Source organism: Chiloscyllium punctatum, chromosome 20 (genome assembly GCF_047496795.1).
Source record: "Chiloscyllium punctatum isolate Juve2018m chromosome 20, sChiPun1.3, whole genome shotgun sequence".
In the NCBI taxonomy this organism is placed as follows: Eukaryota; Metazoa; Chordata; class Chondrichthyes; order Orectolobiformes; family Hemiscylliidae; genus Chiloscyllium; species Chiloscyllium punctatum.
The window spans coordinates 397580-416562 of record NC_092758.1 but is presented as its reverse complement, the minus strand read 5'-3'; the positions used below and the strand labels follow the sequence as shown (position 1 = coordinate 416562).

Here is an 18983-nt window from a genome sequence, read left to right as displayed (position 1 = left end):
TTTCCCTAACTAATGCACCTAACCTACACATCTCTGGGCAATGTAGCGCAGCCAATTCACATAACCTGCATAAATTTGGATTGTAGGACGAAATCAGAGCAACTAAAGGAAACCCACACAGACACAGGAAGAACGTGCAAACTCCTCACAGACAGTAACCCAAGGCTGGGATCGAGCCTGGATCCCTGGCGCTGTGAGGCTGCAGTGCTAACCACTGAGCCACCATGCTGCCCCATATAGCATCAGCTATTACTTTTATGTGGAACCTTGTCAAATACATTCTTCAAATCCATAAATTACTTTTATGTGGAATCTTGTCAAATCCAATTCCTCAGCAAATAAAGGCAAATATGGCGAGGAACAATTAAACAATTCTTTGGAGGAGTCTTCCTCTCAAATATCCCATCCTTAATAACGTAGGAGCCAACTACATCAGTCTTGAACAGTAATTGATTTCAAGAACGCATTTGACAAGGTTCCACATAAAAGTAATAGCTCATACTATAGGGGGATACCGATAGATGATTGGTTGATTGGCAGAGTGTACAGCCAGCGAGTATGGATAAGTGTTTTTTTTTCTGATGGCAACATGTGATGAGTGGGGTTTGTCAGGTGTCTGTGCTGACACCTCAATGTTTTTCAATTTGCGTCAATGTATTAGCTGAGGGGAGGAAAAGACCTGGTCACTAAACTTACAGATGACACAAACCTTGGTCAGGAAGTATGTTGTGAAGTTAATGTCACAAGATGTAAACAGATACAGATGGAATAAATGATTGGGCAAAAATCTGACAGATGGAGCATTCTATCAAAAAATACAAAGTTAGTCATAGAAACATAGAAGACATGGGCAGGAGTCAGTCATTCAGTCCTTTCAGCCTGCTCCACCACTCACTACAATCATCGCTCACCATCATTCAGTCCCCTGTTCCTGCTTTCTCTCCAAACCCTTTGATCCTTTCAGTCTGAAGAACAGCCCATTAAAAAAAAGGAGGGAGGGGAATAGCAGGTAGGTATAGGCTGATTAGCCTAACTTCCATCAGTGGAAAAGTGTTGGAATCTATTATTAAGCATGCAAGAGCAGAACATTAGGAAAATCATCGTCTGATCAAGCAAGATCCACATGGCTTCATTAAAGAGAAATTGTGTTTAACTAGTTAGAATCATAGAGGTGTACAAGACAGCAACAGACCCTTCGGTCCAACTTGTCCTTGCTGACAGTTCATCACAGTTTTTTGAGAATGTCTCAACCAGGGTGGTTAGAGGTGAACCAGTAGATATGGGAAATATGAGGCTTATGTGGAAAAGTGCAAAGTTGTTCATTTTGGAAGGGAAAACAAAAGAACAGAATGTTATTTGGAGAAAAACTGCAGAAAGCTGCAACACAAGGGATTTGGGGAATTTGCTTATGAAACACAGACAGTTATCACTCAGATGCAGCAGGTAATCAGGAACAGCTAATGGAATACTCTCCTTTATTTCAGGACGATTGGAGTATAAAAGTTGGGAAGTCTCACTGCAACTGTAAAAGGTACTGGAGAGACAATATCTGGTGTACTATGGGCAGTTTTGGTTGCAGTTTATTGGAGGCAGTTCAGAGGAGGTTCATTGGAATGATCCCCGATATCCTGGAGCTTTCCTTTTTACCTTCAGGGTGAAAGTGGGTACTGCAGATGCTGGAGATCAGAGTCAAGATTAGAGTGATGCTAGCAAAACACAACAGGTCAGGCAGCATCCAAGGAGCTGGAAAATCGACATTTCGGGCAGGAGCTCTTCATCAGGAATGAGGCTGCGAGCCTCTGAGGTGGAGAGGTAAATGGGAGGGGAGTGTGGCTGGAGAGAAGGTAGTTAAGAGTGCAATAGGTGAATGGAGGTGGGGATAAAGGTGATAGGACTGAGAAGGGTGGAGTGGATAGGTGGGAATGAAGATTGGCAGGTAGGTCAGGTCATGATGGTGCTGAGCTGGAAGATTGGAACTGGGGTAAGTGGGGGTAGAGGAAATGAGGAAACTGTTGAAGTCCACATTGATGCCTTGGGGTTGAAGTGTTCCGAGGTGGAAGATGAGGCGTTCTTCCTCCAGGTGTTGGGTGATGAGGGAGTGGCGATGGAGGAGACCCAGGACCTGCATGTCCGCGGCAGAGTGGAAGGGGGAGTTGAAATGTTCGGCCACGGGGCGGTTTGGTTGATTGGTGCGGGTGTCTCGGAGATGTTCCCTAAAGCGCTCTGCTAGGAGGCGCCCAGTCTCCCCAATGTAGAGGAGACCACATCGGGAGCAACAGATACAATAGATGACATTGGTGGAAGTGCAGGTGAAACTTTGATGGATGTGGAAGGCTCCTTTGGGGCCTTGAATGGAGTTGAGGGGGGAGGTGTGGGTGATACTGCCAGACCAACTGAACTTTTCCATAACTTTGACATTGTTGATCTCCAGTGCTTTGTCTGGAATGAAAGAGCAGGCTGTATTTCCAGCCAGTGCTGCCTTTTCAGATGCTTTCATTAACATTGCCAAATCCTTGCTCACTTTCACAGACTCACAGAGTGTAGGTGATGGAACTCTGGATGAAGCTAGGTTATGTCAGTATATTGATGTTGGCTGTGTAAAGTCGGGTCTTTTTGCTGAGAGATTCTGCAAAGCTGCTAGTCTTTGTACTGAGGCTTGATGTTCCTGCCCCATCAGTATCAGGTTGGAGGTAGGTGAGATCTATAAGTGTCATGTTGGATCTGTTTCCAGGAGTTTCTCTTCCTTTTGCAATTTTGGCCGATGTGAGATGGTGGCTATTGGAAGCAGCCATTTATAGCACCGTGGGCCTTGATAGCTGATTACAAGTCGAAACATTTCAAATCTGCAAAGTTGTGATGGAAAGGGGCCCATTCCATTAGCAGTGGTTCACCAATCCTCAGAAGGAGTCACTAAACAGGAGAATCCTGCACCTGAATTGACAAATTGAGGTTGTGGTTCTGTCGCCGAGCTGGGAATTTGTGTTGCAAACATTTCGTCCCCTGTCTAGGTGACATCCTCAGTGCTTGGGAGCCTCCTGTGAAGCGCTTCTGTGATGTTTCCTCCAGCACTTCACAGGCGGTTCCCAAGCACTGACGATGTCACCGAGACAGGGGACGAAACAGTTGCAACACAAATTCCCAGCTCAGCAAACAGAACCACAACAACGAGCACCCGAGCTACAAATCTTCTCCCAAACTTTGACAAGTTGAGGCTCTTGGGCTTCTGCTCTTTGTAGTTTTTATAAATGACTTGGATGAGGAGGTTTGGGGTGGGTTAGTAAATTTGAGATGATACAAAGGTTGGAGGTGTTGTCGATAGTATAGAGGGCTACTGCAGGCTGCAGCGTGACTTAGACAGGATGCAGAGCTGGGCTGAGAAATGACAGATAGAGTTCAACCTGGATAAATGCGAAGTGATGCATTTTGGAAGGTTAAACTCGAATACCGAATATAGGATTAAAGACAGGATTCTTAGCAGTGTGGAGGAGTAGAGGGATCTGGGGTGCAAGTACATAGATCCCTCAAAGTTACCATTCAAGTGGATAGGGTTGCTAGGAAAGCATATGGTGTTTTGGCTTTCATTAACAGGGGGATCAAGTTTAAGAGTCGCGAGGTTTTGCTGCAGCTCTACAAGTCCCTGGTGAGACCACACTTGGAATACTGTGTCCAGCTCTGATCGCCCTACTATAGGAAAGATACAGAAGCTTTGGAGAGGGTGCAAAGAAGGTTTACCAGGATGCTGCCTGGACTGGAGGGCTTGCCTTATGAAGAAAGGCTGAATAAGCTCGGACTTTTCTCTCTGGAGAGAAGGAGGAAGAGAGGAGACCTGATCGAGGTGTGCAAAATAATGAGAGGAATAGATAGAGTCAATAGCCAGAGACTTTTCCCCAGGGCAGGATTGACTAGTATGGGAGAAGTCATAGTTTGCAGATATTAGGAGGAAGGTATAAAGGAGACATCAGAGGTGGGTTCTTTATGCAGAGAGTTGTGAAAGCATGGAATGTGTTGCCAGCTGACGTGGTGGAAGCGAAGTCATTGGGGACATTTAAGCGACTGCTGGACGTGCACATGGATAGCAGTGAGTTGAGGGGTGTGTAGGTTAAGTTACTATATTTTACATTACGATTAAGTCTCAGCACAACATCGTGGGCCTAAGGGCCTGTTCTGTGCTGTACGTTTCTATGTTCTATAAAAGAAAACTTTACCATTCATTTTTAATTACATTAACCCTCTCATAAAACTGTCATTTATTCACAGCCTTTCATAATATCAATAGAAGCTTTTGATCACTTTAGCCTCTTAATGTTGAGTAGATAAATACATATGTGTTGGAAAACTACAAAGAATATATACCATAAGACAAGGGAATAAAATGTCAATCAAACAAAACCTACCCTCCTCTTTGCAGCTCTATCAATCTTGCTGCAGAACTAAATGCATTAGGAACTGAAGCTCAGCCAGACATTCATAAGCAGGCTATCTGGTATATGCATCATCAAAAGCAGGATGAACAGGTGACCAGAGCAAATAGGTTATCCTTAGTGTCCTGGTCAATACTTTTCCTTATTTCGATATCACCAAAGAATAGATGATCTGATCATTATCATATTAATATTCCTGGATCTTGGCTGTGTACAATTGTCTGCTCCTTTTCCTTCAGCAGAGATGACACTTTTAAAAAACTCTACTCCTTGGCTTGCAAAGCAATTAGGATGTTCCAAGATTGTGAAAGGGTTATGGTTCTGAAGGAGCTCATTTTCATGTTATATTGAGCTCACCCTATTTGATGATGTCACATCAGTGACTTCAGCCTTCATAGGGAGCAGATATATTCTGTATCGCTCCCTACAGAAGTCTTAGTAATTATACCTGCCTGATTGTATGAGTTGTGATTGTTCCTATCAAGCAATAAGTCACCATACTAACTGAGATAAGTATCTCTTTGATTTTGACTCACCAGTGGTCTATCCTTTACCATTGGTCAATAGTTAAGACTTGGAGACAGCTTAGATAAAGGAGGATTAGTGGCAGCAAAATGCCTCCAACAACCCTGCAGAGGAGGCAGATGTAATAAGGTACCAGTCATGACAATCAGGGTAACCACTTTTCTTTCCTTACAATTTACCAATAATAAGTACATTGGGTTTGGGAAAATTGCATGACCCTGTACAGTGCCAGGGTCAAAAATGTCACAGAGTGACTGCAGCTCTATTTTGAAGGAGGGTGAGGTGCCGTAATGAGGTCATGGTCCAACTGAGTGGAGAATGCCAGCAAAGAATGAGTTTATCTTTCCTCTTCATTTACTGTCCTGCTGTGAGATGCTAATCTATGGTTACAGCTAAATCAGAATATGGGGAGAACATTTTTCAACCCATATCTTTTCTCTTTGAACCTTAAAGTTTTATTTTTCCAGCAGAAATCAAATTCATTGCCAGCAGCAAAATGGTTTTGGATGATTAAATTCCTCACGTGTTCATGTTAAATTGTTCCCTTTATATTTCACAGGTTCATTACCAAAATGGGTTGTGAATAGAGTTTCCCAGTTTGTAGCTCCCAAGGTAAGAATTTTATTTGTTCATGGGATATGGGTCCAGCATTGCCCATCCCTAATTGTCCAGAGGGTCACGTGTGGATCTGGAGTCAAAACGAGATTAGTCTGTATAAGAATGGCATATTTGCTTCCCTAAAGGTCACTGATTGATCAGATGAGGTTTTATGTCAATTAACAGTAGTTATATGGTCACCATTTGGTCAATGTTTCATTTCAGATTTTATTGAATTAAAGGGTGAACCATCTGCCATAATAAGCCTGTTGGACTATAACCTGGTGTTGTGTGATTTTTAACTTTCTACATCCCAGTCCAATACCGGTGTCTCCAAATCACATCTGCCATAGTGGGATTCCAACTCATTCCCAAAACAAGAGTCTGGGATTCTAATGATTCACCCACTGATATTATCATCACAGCACCAACTCCCATGAGAATGACTGTTGCTCAGTCAACGGCTTGAACCGATCCAAAGTGATGCCACCTGCTGAATTTAGTTTGAGACAATGAGATATTCATTATCAGAAAATTGATGTTTATTCTTCAAATAAACTAGAAGAGGCACCCTTCAGAATACACACAAAACTGACCCCTTAATAAAAGAACTTAAACCTGAAGAAAATGTCAAAACAACAACAACTCATATTTCTACAATATCTTTAACCCAGTAAGTCAACTCTTGGCATTTTGCAGGAACGTTATCAAACACAGTTCAACACTGAACTAAACACAGGTGATGAAGAGCATTGACAATCAGGTAAGTTTCAAGGACCATTTAAAAGGAGGGACAGAGGTTATAGGGAGGGAATGCCAGAACCTAGGGCTCTTGGTATCTGAATGCACAACCATGACCAGTGAAGGATTAATATTAGGAAAGCACAGAAGGCCAGAATAAAATATAAATAATATTATTATGACCCACTGCAGCACAGTGTCATAAAAATATCTCGGGCTGCACATTTCTTCTCCAAAGCCATTTGTACACAAACCCAAAGACAGACAGTGACACTACTCTCTTGGACCATCCCTAACCTTGATCACTTTGGCCACACTGCAAGGAGGTCCCTCTGGCCTGCACTGGGTAACCAACAGTCAGGAAGAAGGGTCTGAAGTGGAGCCAGAGGTCTGGGAGCAGCTCCTGAAATATTAGAAGAGTGGCAGAAACCTGATTTCAAATTTACCTCCCGTGTTAACGCAATTATATCGATGATCGGTGTTGGACTGAGGTGGACAAAGCTAACAATCACACAATGCCAGGTTATAGTCCAACAAGTTTATTTGGAAATAGTAGCTTTCAGAGTGCTGCTCCTTCATCAGGAGTATAGGGTACTTCCAAATAAACCTGCTGGACTATAACCTGGTGTTGTGTTCCTTTTACCTCTGTTAATACAAGTCATTTTCAAGTATATATAGATGTAGAAGTATATTTAGAGATAGAAGAATATATAGTTATCAAAGTATATATAGATATAGATGTTATTGTCACATGTATGTTTACAAGAAAAATACAATGAAAGGTGTGAAAGTCACCCAATCATGGCACCTGCATTAATAACAGAAGTCATAAGTACATTCATAAGTAACAATAAAAGAAAATTTAAGACAAAAGTTCATCAAAGTCCATTTAATGGCTCCTGGCCTCAGAGAAAGTTGATCAAGAGATTTTACACACAGTTGGAATGAGGCCATCAATTCATGACGAGAACTCTATACTGGGCCAAAACCCAAACACTGAGCTATCAGAAAAACTGGGCTGAAAAGGCATTGCTGGAAAAAAATGATCTGAAAAGGCACCGCCAGGAAACACTGCTGCCAAGACCACCACCTCTGGAAGGAAAACACCACGTGGAGCCATCGCAACACCAGACCAGAAGTGTTCGACAAAGATTAAGCTGGACCGCTGAGGAGATCTCTGCACTGGGAAAAACCCGCTGTATCTGGACACTACAGTGCAGGGCTGGGACCACCACACTGGGGAAAAACCCACTACATCAGGGTACCACACCACAGGGCTGAGACCACCACACCAGAAAAGACCACTATTCAGGACCACTGGAAGTCACCCCTTCACTGGATCAGGACAGAGTCTCAGCTGAAGCTGTTAAGATGAAGGTAAGATGAATTTAGATATTAAGTATACTAATTGGAAACATTCAAAACAGGGAACATAAAGAAAAACTGCAAAAACGAACAGAATGGGTGAGCTACGGGCTCCTGAGTTGATAAGCCCACACACTGCCCTGCTACTCCACTGCTGCCATCCTGACATTATTTTTATTCAAAAAGAAGTGATTATCAATGATCATAATTTTTTTAAAAAGGTGGTAGAGATAAACCAGGGAATTACCGACTGATGGATCTCACATCAGTGATAGGGAACTTATTGGAGAAAATTCTGAAGTACAGAGTTTGGGAGAAGATTTGTAGCTCGGGTACTCGTTGTTGTGGTTCTGTTCGCCGAGCTGGGAATTTGTCTTGCAAACGTTTCGTCCCCTGTCCGGTGACATCCTCAGTGCTTGGGAGCCTCCTGTGAAGCGCTTCTGTGCTGTTTCCTCCGGTATTTATAGCGGCCTGTCTCTGCCGCTTCCGGTTGTCAGTTCCAGCTGTCCGCTGTAGTGACCGGTATATTGGGTCCAGGTCGATGTGTTTGTTGATAGAGTCTGTGGATGTTTGCCATGCCTCTAGAAATTCCCTGGCTGTTCTCTGTTTGGCTTGCCCTATAATGGTAGTGTTGTCCCAGTCGAATTCATGTTGCTTGTCATCTGTGTGTGTGGCTACTAAGGATAGCTGGTCGTGTCGTTTCGTGGCTAGTTGTGGACTTGTGCCTCACAACACACTTCACATTCAACAACCAGATATACGAACAAATCAACGGAACACCCATGGGCGCACTGATCTCTGGACTCATAGCAGAAGCAGTAATGCAAAAGTTAGAACAAACAGTCTTACCGGAAATTCAACCCAAACTCTGGGTCAGATATGTGGATGACACCTTTGTAATAATTAAAAACACAGAAATAGAGAACACACACCGGATCATCAACGCCACACTCACAGGAATCCGATTCACTAGAGAGGAAGAAAAGGACAACCAACTCCCATTCCTAGACGTGATGGTACAGAGAACACCGAACGGAGAATTCACCACAAAGGTTTACAGGAAAGCCACACACACAGACCAAGTCCTAAACTATGAAAGTAACCACCCCAACACACACAAACGAAATAGCATCAAGACACTATTCAAAAGGGCCACAACACACTGCAGTATACCAGAACTGCAAAAAGAGGAAGAGGAACACCTATACAAGGTATTCGTCAAAAACGGATACACACGCAATTTCATCAACAGATGCCTCAGGGAAAGACAACGGAACGAGGACATGCCGCAACCCAAAGGACTAGCCACACTACCATACATCAGGAGCATTTCCGAACTGACAGCCAGACTACTGTGACCACTAGGACTCATAACAGCACACAAACCAACAGCCACTCTCAGACAACAACTCACCAGAACGAAGGACCCGATACCCAACATGAGCAAAACCAATGTAGTGTACAAAATCCCATGCAAGGACTGCACAAAACACTACATAGGACAAACAGGAAGACAGCTAACGATCCGTATCCATGAACACCAACTAGCCACGAAATGACACGACCAGCTATCCTTAGTAGCCACACACACAGATGACAAGCAACATGAATTCGACTGGGACAACGCTACCATTATAGAGCAAGCCAAACAGAGAACAGCCAGGGAATTCCTAGAGGCATGGCACTCATCCACAAACTCTATCAACAAACACATCGACCTGGACCCAATATACCAGCCACTACAGCGGACAGCTGGAACTGACAACCAGAAGCGGCAGAGACAGGCAACTATAAATGCCGGAGGAAACAGCTCTGAAGTACAGAATTGATCTCCACTTGGATAGGTAAGGCTTGATCAGGAATAGTCAGCATGGCTTTGTCAGAGGAAGGGCATGCATAACAAATCTGGCTGAACCTTTCATGAAGGTGACCAAGTGTATCAATGAGGGTACTACAGTTGATGTAGTTTATATTGATTTAAGCAACGCCTTTGACATGGTAGATTAATAAATAAGATACAGGCTCATGGGATCCAGAGAAATTTAACAAGTTTGATCCAAAATCACCTTAGTGGCAAGAGACAGAGGGTGGTGGTAAAATGTTGCTTTGTGACTGGAGACCAGGATCCATTCTTGTTTATGATAGATACAAATGATGTAGATGAGGATGTGCGGGAGAAGATAAGATAGGCCAAGTGTATGGCAATGATGAAGAATGATTTAGGTGACAGGAAGATTAGGGTTGGTCAGATGGGCATATCAGTGGCAGATGGAATTTAACCCTGATAAATGTCAGGTAATGCACTTTGACAGAGGAACAAAACAAGGGAGTACTTAATGAATGGCAGGATGTTAAGAAGTTCAGAGGAACAAAGGGATCTTGGGTGTTTATCAACAGATCCCTGAAGGTGGCAAGACAGGCTACTTGTGAAAATGCATATGGGAAAGGTCTGGATGGGATGCTCTTCAGAGGGTCAGTGTGAACTTGTTCGGCTGAATGGCCAGTTCCCCCAATGTGGGGATTCTATTCTCTTCTAGGTGTAGACGATTATGAGGGGCATGGACATGCAATTGTCTCCTGAGTGTGGGGCTCAGCTGCTCATGGTTCAGGCAGCAGGTTCTGCTGAACTCACATGACTACATTATTGTCATAGAGATGTACAGCGCAGAAACAGAGCCTTCGGTCGAACTCAACTATGCCGACCAGATATCCCAACCTAATCTAGTCCCATTTGCCAGCACTCGGCCCATATCCCTCCAAACTTTTCCTATTCATATACCCATCCAGATGCCTTTCAAATGTTGTAATTGTACCAGCCTCCACCACTTCTTCTGGCAGCTCATTCCATAAACACACCACTCTCTGCGTGAAAACGTTGCCCCTTAGGTCCCTTTTATATCTTTACTCTCTCACCCAAAATCTATGCCCTCCAGTTCCGGACTGCCCCATCCCAGGGAAAAGACTTTGTCTATTTATCCTATCCATGCCCCTCATGATTCTATAAACCTCTATGAGGTCACTCCTCAGCCTTCGACGCTCCAGGGAAAACAGCCCCAGTCTGTTCAGCCTCTCCCTATAGCTCAAACCCTCTAACCCTGGCAACATCCTTGTAAATCTTTTCTGAACCCTTTCAAGTTTCACAACATCCTTCCGATAGGAAGGAGACCAGAATTCCATGCAATATTTCAAAAGTGGCCTAACCAACATCCTGTACATCCACAACATGACCTCTCAACTCCTATATTCAATGCTCTGACCAATAAACGAAAGCATACCAAACGCCTTCTTCACTATCCTATCTACATATGACTCAATTTTCAAGGGGCTTTGAACCTGCACTCTAAGGTCTCTTTGTTCAGCAGCACTCCCAAGGGCCTGAACATTAAGTGTATAAGTCCTGTTAAGATTTTCTTTCCCAAAATACAACACCTTGCACTTTTCTAAACTCCATCTGCCACTCCTCAGCCCATTGGCCCATCTGATCAAGATCCTATTGTACTCTGAGGTAACCTTCTTCACTGTCCACTACACTTCCAATTTTGGTGTCATCTGCAAACTTACTAACGATACCTCGAGCAGTCTTTAGCAAATAGAATAAAGGAGAACCCTAAAGCTTTCTATAGGTATATGAGGAATAAAAGGATGATTAGGGTAGGAATAGGGCCAATCAAAGACAGAAGTAGAAAGTTGAGTGTGGACCCTGTGGAGATTGGAGAGGTGCTAAATGAACATTTCTCATCGGTTTGCACTCAGGAAAAGGAGAATATTGTAGAGAAGAATGAGGTATGAGATATTAGACTAGAAAGGATCGAGGTTAGTTATGAACAGGTGTTCATAACTAGCCATCTCATGTACCCTTTTTGCCCTTCTGATTTCCCTCAAAAGTGTACTCCTACTGCCTTTATATGCTTCCAAGGATTCACTTGATCTCTCTTGTCTATGCCTAACATATGCTTCCTTCTTTTTCTTAATCAAACCCTCAATTTCTCTAGTCATTCAGCATTCCCTATACCTACTGTCCTTTCCTTTCACCCTGACAGGAATATCCTATCTCTGGACTTTCATTATCTCATTTCTGAAGGCTTTCCATTTTCTAGCCATCCCAATACCTGCAAACATCTACCTCCAATCAGCTTTTGAAAGTTAGAACATAGAACGTAACAGTGCAATACAGGCCCTTCAGCCCTTGATATTGCACCGACCTGTGAATTTAATCTGATGCCCATCAAACCTATACTGTTCCATTATTATCCATATGTATGTCCAATGTCCATTTAAATGCAAGTCTACTTCTGTTGCAGGCAGGCTGTTCCACACCCCTACTACTCTCTGAGTAAAGAAACTACTCTTGATACCTGTCCTAAGTCTATCACCCCTCAATCTAAAGCTGTGTCCCCTTGTGTTAGCCATCACCATCTGAGGAAAAAGGCTCTCACTGTCCACCCTATCTAACCCCCTTGTTATCTTGTACATTTCGATTAAGTCACCTCTCAACCTTCTTCTCTCCAACAGAAACAGCCTCAATTCCCTCAGCCTTTCCTCATAAGACCTTCCCTCCATACCAGGTGAAAGTGAGGGCTGCAGATGCTGGAGATCAGAGCTGAAAATGTGTTGCTGGAAAAGCGCAGCAGGTCAGGCAGCATCCAAGGAACAGGAGAGCCCGAAACGTCGATTTTCCTGTTCTTTGGATGCTGCCTGACCTGCTGCGCTTTTCCAGCAACACATTTTCAGCTCTTCCCTCCATACCAGACAACATCCTGGTATATCTCCTCTGAACCCTTTCCAAAGCTTCCACATCCTTCCTATAATGCAGTGACCAGAACTGCACATAATACTCCAGGTGTGACCTTACCAGTGTCTTGTTCAGCTGAAGTATGTCCTCATGGCTCCGAACTCAATCCCCCTACCAATAAACGCCAACACACCATATGCCTTCTTAACAACCGTATCAACCTGGATGACAACTTTCAGGGATTTATGCACCTGGACGCAAAGATCTCTCTGTTCATCTATACTGCCATGAATTTTACATCTTCCGAAGTGAACCACCTCACACTTTTCCACATTAACCTCCATTTGCCACTGCTCAGCCCAGCTCTGCATCTTATCTATGTCCCTCTGTAACCCACAACATCCTTCTGCACTATCCAAAACTCTGTCGATCTTATTGTCATCCACAAATTTTCTAATCCATCCTTCTACACCCACATGCAGGTCACTTATAAAATTGACAAACAGCAGTGGTCCCAAAAACAGATCCTTGCGGCACACCACTGGTAACTGAGCTCCAGGATGAAAGATTGCCATTAATCACAACCCTCTGTCTTCTTTCAGCTGACCAATTTCTCATCCAAACCGCTAAATCACCTTCAATCCCGAAACTGCGTATTTTGGGCAATAGCCTACCGTGTGGAACCTTATCAAATACCTTCCTGAAATCCATATACACCATATCAACCAGTTTACTTTCATCCACCTGTTAATCATCTTGTCAGAGAACTCAATAAGCTTAGTGAGGAACAATCTACCCTTCACAAAACCGTGTTGACTATCCCTAATCAAATTATTTCTTTCCAGATGATTATAAATCCTATTTCTTGCAACCTTTTCCAACACCTTACCCACAACCAAAGTAAGGCTCACTGGCCTATAATTACCTGGCTTGTCCCGACTCTCCTTCTTAAACAAGGGAACAACATTTGCTATCCTCCTGTCTTCTGGTACTACTCCTGTCGACAGTGATGACATAAAGATCAAAGCCATAGGCTCAGCAATCTCCTCCCTGGCTTCCCAGAGAATCCGAGGGTAAATCCCATCTGCCAACATCCTCTCATGTCCCCTCCTGGCTCTTCTTAGCCCTCTCTTTAGACCTTTTCTGGCTAACATATGACTCTTAAGCCCCCTAACTGAGCCTTCACGTCTCATCCTCATGTAAGCCTTCTTCTTCTCTTGGCAAGTGCTTCAACTTCTTTTGTAAACCATGGATCCCTCTGTCAACAACTACCTCCCTGCCTGATAGGGATATACTGATCAAAGATCCACAGTAGCTGTTACTTGAATAAGTTCCACACTTCAAGTTTGTCCATCCCTTGCAGTTTCCTTTCCCATCCTATGCATCTGAAATCTTGCCTAATCACATCATAATTGCCTTTCCCCCAGTTGCACCTCTTTCACTGTGGTATATACCTAACCCTGCCCATTGCTATTGCAAACATAACCAAATTGTGGCCAAAGTGCTCACCTACCTCCATATCTAACACTTGGCTGGGTTCATTACTCAATACCAATACCAACATGGCATCGTCCCTTGTTAGCCTGTCTACATACTGTGTCAGAAAACCCTCCATTTAAACTACTTGTACTATAGTATTCCCAATCAACTTTGGGGAAGTTAAAGTCCCCCAGAATGACTACCCTGTTACTCTCACTCCTATCGAGAATCATCTTTGCTATCCTTTTCTCTACATCCCTGGTACAATTCAGAGACCCACAGCAAACTGCCAACAGGGTGACCTCTCCTTTCCTGTTTCTAGCCTTAACCCAAACTACCTCAGTGGATGAGTCCTCAAACATTATCTCAGCTGCTATAATGCTATTTTTGATTAACAATGCCACACCACCCCCTCTTTCACCATCTTCTCTGTTCTTACTGAAGTTCTTGTCTAATACTGTCAAAATTAGCCTTCTTCAGGTTTGGAACTTCAACTGTTAGATCTGGTCTAACCTTTTCCATCACTCTTTTAAAACTAATAGAATTGGCCACAAAGTGCTTCCCCATTCACCTGCCCTGCCTTATTTCCCAAGAGTAGGTCAAGTTTTGCACCTTCTCTAGTGGGTACATCCACATACTGAATCAGAAGATTTTCTTGTACATAGATAACAAATTCCTCTCCATCTAAACCATTAACACTATGGCAGTCCCAGTCTATGTTTGGAAAGTTAAAGTCCCCTACCATAACCACCCTATTATTCTTACAGATAACTGAATTCTCCTTACAAATTTGTTTCTCAATTTCCTGCTGACTATTAGGGGGTCTATAATACAATCCCAATAAAGTGATCATCCCTTTCTTATTTTTCATTTCCACCCAAATAACATTCCTGGATATATTTCCAGGAATATCCTCCCTTTGTACAACTGTAATGCTATCCCTTATCAAAAACGTCACTCCCCCTCCTCTTTTCCCTCCCTTTCTATCCTTCCTATTGCATTCATATGTTGGAACATTAAGCTGCCAGTCCTGTCCATCCCTGAGCCACATTTCTGTAATTGCTATGATATTCCAATCTCATGTTCTGAACCTTGCCCTGAGTTCATCTGTCTTCCCTGTTCGGTCTCTTGCATTGATATAAATGCAGTTTAATTTAGCAGTCCTACCTTGATCTCTGCTTTGTTCCTGCTTACCCTGACTATTTGGCTCATCTCTTTTCTCAACTGTACTAGTCTCAGATTGATCACTTTCCTCACTATCTCCCTGGGTCCACCCTCCCCCCACCTTTAATAATTTAAATCCTCTTGAGCAGTTCTTCCAAATCTCCCTGCCAGTATAATAGTCCCCTTCCAATTCAGGTGCAAGCTATCCTTCTTGTCCAGGTCATTTCTACCTCAGAAGAGATTCCAATGATCCAAAACTGGGAATCCTTCTCCATACATCAGCTCTCAGCCATGCATTCATCTGCTCTATCCTCTTATTCCTACCATCACTATCTCATAGCACCAGGAGTATTCCAGATATTACTCCCCTTGAGGACCTCCTTTTTAAATTCCTGTTTAACTTTATATATTCTCCCTTAAGAATCTCTTCCTTTTCACTTTCTATGTCGTTGGTACTAATGTGTGCAATGACCTCCTGCTGGTCCCTCTCCCCTTTGAGAACATTTGAGATATTCTTAAACCTGGCACCAGGGAGGCAGCACACCATTCTGATTTTTCTCTGCTGGCCGCAGAAACGTCTGTCTGCGCCTCGGACTAGAGAGTCCCCTAACACAATTGATCTCTTGGAACTCGACGTACCCCTCATTACATTAGAGCCTATTCATGCTACATTCCCTTGAAGGTCCATCACCCCCTATATTTTCCAAAATAGCATACTTTTTTGAAATGAGGCTAGCCACAGAAAACTCCTGTACTATCTCCCTACCTCTCCAACCGTTTTTAAAGTTAACCCATGTACCTAACTGTACCTGTGGCTTTACTCCCTTCCTATAACTGCCATCCATCACCCCCCATAGCTCTTGTAAATTCGTCATTGTCTCTAACTGTCACTCCAACCAACCCATTCGATCTGACAGTTTTTGCAACCAATGACATTTGTTGCAGATATAATCCTCGGTAGCTGGAAACTATTTTGAAACTCCCACATTCGATAAGAAGAGCATATCACTCTCATAAAGACAATTTTACTCCTTCCAATCTCCAGACCCAGAAAATAGCACCGTCTTATTTCTTTACAAAACTCTTCTCCAGGTTAACTTAATACTTATGGCTTGGTTCTTTAAATTTTAATCAAGAGACAGATCCCAATAAAAATATATAATCAAGAAAGAACCCACTCTACTCACTATTGTAGATTTACAGTAAGGCTATACTTAAAACTATTCACTTATCTGTTTCTATGCTGTGACCTTTCCCAAACAGGTTCCTCCAAGATCAGTTGTGAATTTTGCTGTTTAAGTTTTCCTAGACATACTCCAATGTCCAGCGATACCCTGCACATGAATTCAAACAGCAAAGGCAGTAACTGATCAGATTCACTGCTGTGTCAATTAGCAGTGTGGGTTTCTTCTCTCTCTCCCTTACGGACCATGTACTCGCTGCCTTCGTCTGTCTTCCTCCCTTTTAAAACTGCTGTTGTTTCAATTTTTTTTTCTCCAAAGTTCCAAAACAATTGCAGCAGCATATAAAACAGTAATTGCTGCTCCTGGAATTCGAGAAAATCACCTCCAACACCTAAAATACCTCAAAAAAGGAGCAGAAGTTACAACTATAAATTTTTCCCATCTTCCTTCTTGGAGATTACACAGAATCATGGTCTTTCCAGCTTTTTTGTTTTGACTGCCCTGGGATCTCCTTCTGATGCCCTTCTACAGGAGGCCAGGGTCCCATGTATCTCTATCCCTGCTCCATCAGAAGATGAGTCAGGACCTCATTGATCAACCCGGAGCCAGGACCCATCAGTCGACCCAGCATCGAAGGAGGTGCAGGACCTCTTCAGCGTGGCTGTCTCCAGTGGACAGAGGCAGTGGACATTGATGCGATGGCACTAGTGGAAGCAAGAAAGGAGCACATTGCCAGGACCCCGGGATTGATGTCAACCGACAGCGATTGGAGAAGCTTAGAGGGTGAAGGCCACGGAGAAGGAAAGATGAACGTGTGAAGCTGCTTCAGTTTAAGTAATATCAGTATCAATTAATTTATTCAGTATTTTATCATTTATATGGTTTATTCAGTCATTTATTCAATAATCCAAGATAACGTCTGAACGTGGCGACATCATCCACTTTTCATTGTACCTGGGTACAAGTAACAATACATTATATATATAAATAAATAGATAGATAAATAAACAGACAGATAGAAAAGATAAGATTGATCCATGGCCGGGATTAATAGAAAACAAAATCAAAAAATTGCAGGCAAAGCTCAGCAGGTCTGGCAACATCTGTGGAAAAGAAGGGGACATAATTTTAAAGCAAAAAGCAGGAAGTTCAGACAGATCTGTGGCAAATATTCTTCGCTCAGAGGATGATGGGAATCTGGAGGTTAGGTGAAGCGAGAAACCTCAAAATAATTAAAAAGTACTTGGATTTGCACTTGAAATGCGATGGGCCAAGAGCTGGAAAGTGGCATTGGTGTAGATTTAATGAAATTTTTTATTGGTGCAGACTTAGTGGGCTAAATGACCTCTTCTATGGTGTATGATTCAACGATTCTATGATACTAAACCTCAAACAAGACACACTCTTTGTTTTCTCTAGGCAATGAAGCGGATTTACAAAGCCTGTTTGAAATATCCTGAGTGGAAGCAGAGACACAACCCTAACTTCAAGCCCTGGGTGTATCCTGAGCAGAACACACTGCCGAGTCTCAGTCTTTCGGAACTCTCACTGCAGCACGCCTCATCACTAGAGAACATTGACGAAAGCAGCTTGTCGGAGGAGAAGGTTCACATCAGTGATGAGGAGGATAGCTATACAAAGGACTCATAACACACAGGGACAGGAGATTTTAAAAGAATGCAAGTGATAGAATCATTTATGTGGAATTAAAGACTCAGTATCCCTTTTTACATTAAGTCGCACATCTAAACCAAGTGTCAGACTAGTCTCTCTCTGCAGCAATTAAACCATATAACACAAGACTTTAAAATTATTAACAGTTCGGTGTGTCTTTATTAACAAACACTGCAGTTAGATCCAGGATTAAGATACTTTGAGTAGACACTAAAGGTTTGGCTGCATTTTCCATCCTGGTCCCTCAAAAGACAATAACCATCCTCTATCGTGTAACTCTGCGATGTAGGTTATTGGGTGTGGATGGATTGGCTTGCGATTTTGCTACATCATTGTGTTTCTTATTTTCATTCATCACAAAAGAAGCAAGCTGTTCCCATTCCCACTGAGCTTTGGCTACGTTTGGATGCTGCTTCTATTGGAGAACACCAGCAAACAGTGAAGCTAATGTCAAAAGGGATACTGCCTCTTTTAAAATCCTTACAGCCTCCATCATTCAATCAGACTCCTTCAAAGGCACCAGTTGGCAGACACATCCTCACCAAACTGCATTTTAGGATGTACAAAGATTAATGTTTTGTCTGATTCAATGACATGAACTACATGAGAAACTTTAACCCTCATTTGTATTGTTATTATTAACTGCTTCCAATTGCCAGTTTATAAAATGATAACTTAGTGGGCTGAATTGCCTGTTCTATGTTGTATGATTCTAAGCCTCAAACAAGACACACTCTTTGTTTTCTCTAGGCTATGAAGCAGATTTACAAAGCCTGTTTGAAATATCCTGAGTGGAAGCAGAGACACAACCCTAACTTCAAGCCCTGGGTGTATCCTGAGCAGAACACACTGCCGAGTCTCAGCCTTTCGGAGCTCTCACTGCAGCACGCCTCATCACCAGAGGACATTGGGTGGCACGGTGGCTCAGTGGTCAGCACTGCTGCTTCACAGCACCAGGGACCTGTGTTCAATTTTGCCCTCAGGCAGCTGTCTGTGTGGAGTTTGCACATTCTCCCTGTGTCTGTGTGGATTTCCTCTGGGTGCTCAGGTGTCTTCCCACAGTTCAAAGATGTGCAAGTTAGGTGAATTAGCCATTCTGAA

At 43.0% G+C, this 18983-nt stretch overlaps 1 protein-coding gene across 1 annotated transcript in view; it reads left to right on the top strand.

Annotated features, from left to right (window-relative positions):
* The window catches only part of stard15 (StAR-related lipid transfer (START) domain containing 15), a 161977-nt gene extending 143407 nt beyond the window's left edge, over positions 1–18570 (top strand). The window contains exons 5-6 of the mRNA XM_072590236.1: positions 5506–5558; positions 17628–18570. Of these exons, the coding sequence (XP_072446337.1) occupies positions 5506–5558; positions 17628–17858 (284 nt within the window). The 3' untranslated portion in view covers positions 17859–18570. The remainder of the gene's footprint in view (positions 1–5505; positions 5559–17627) is intronic.
* Positions 18571–18983: the final 413 nt, after the last annotated feature.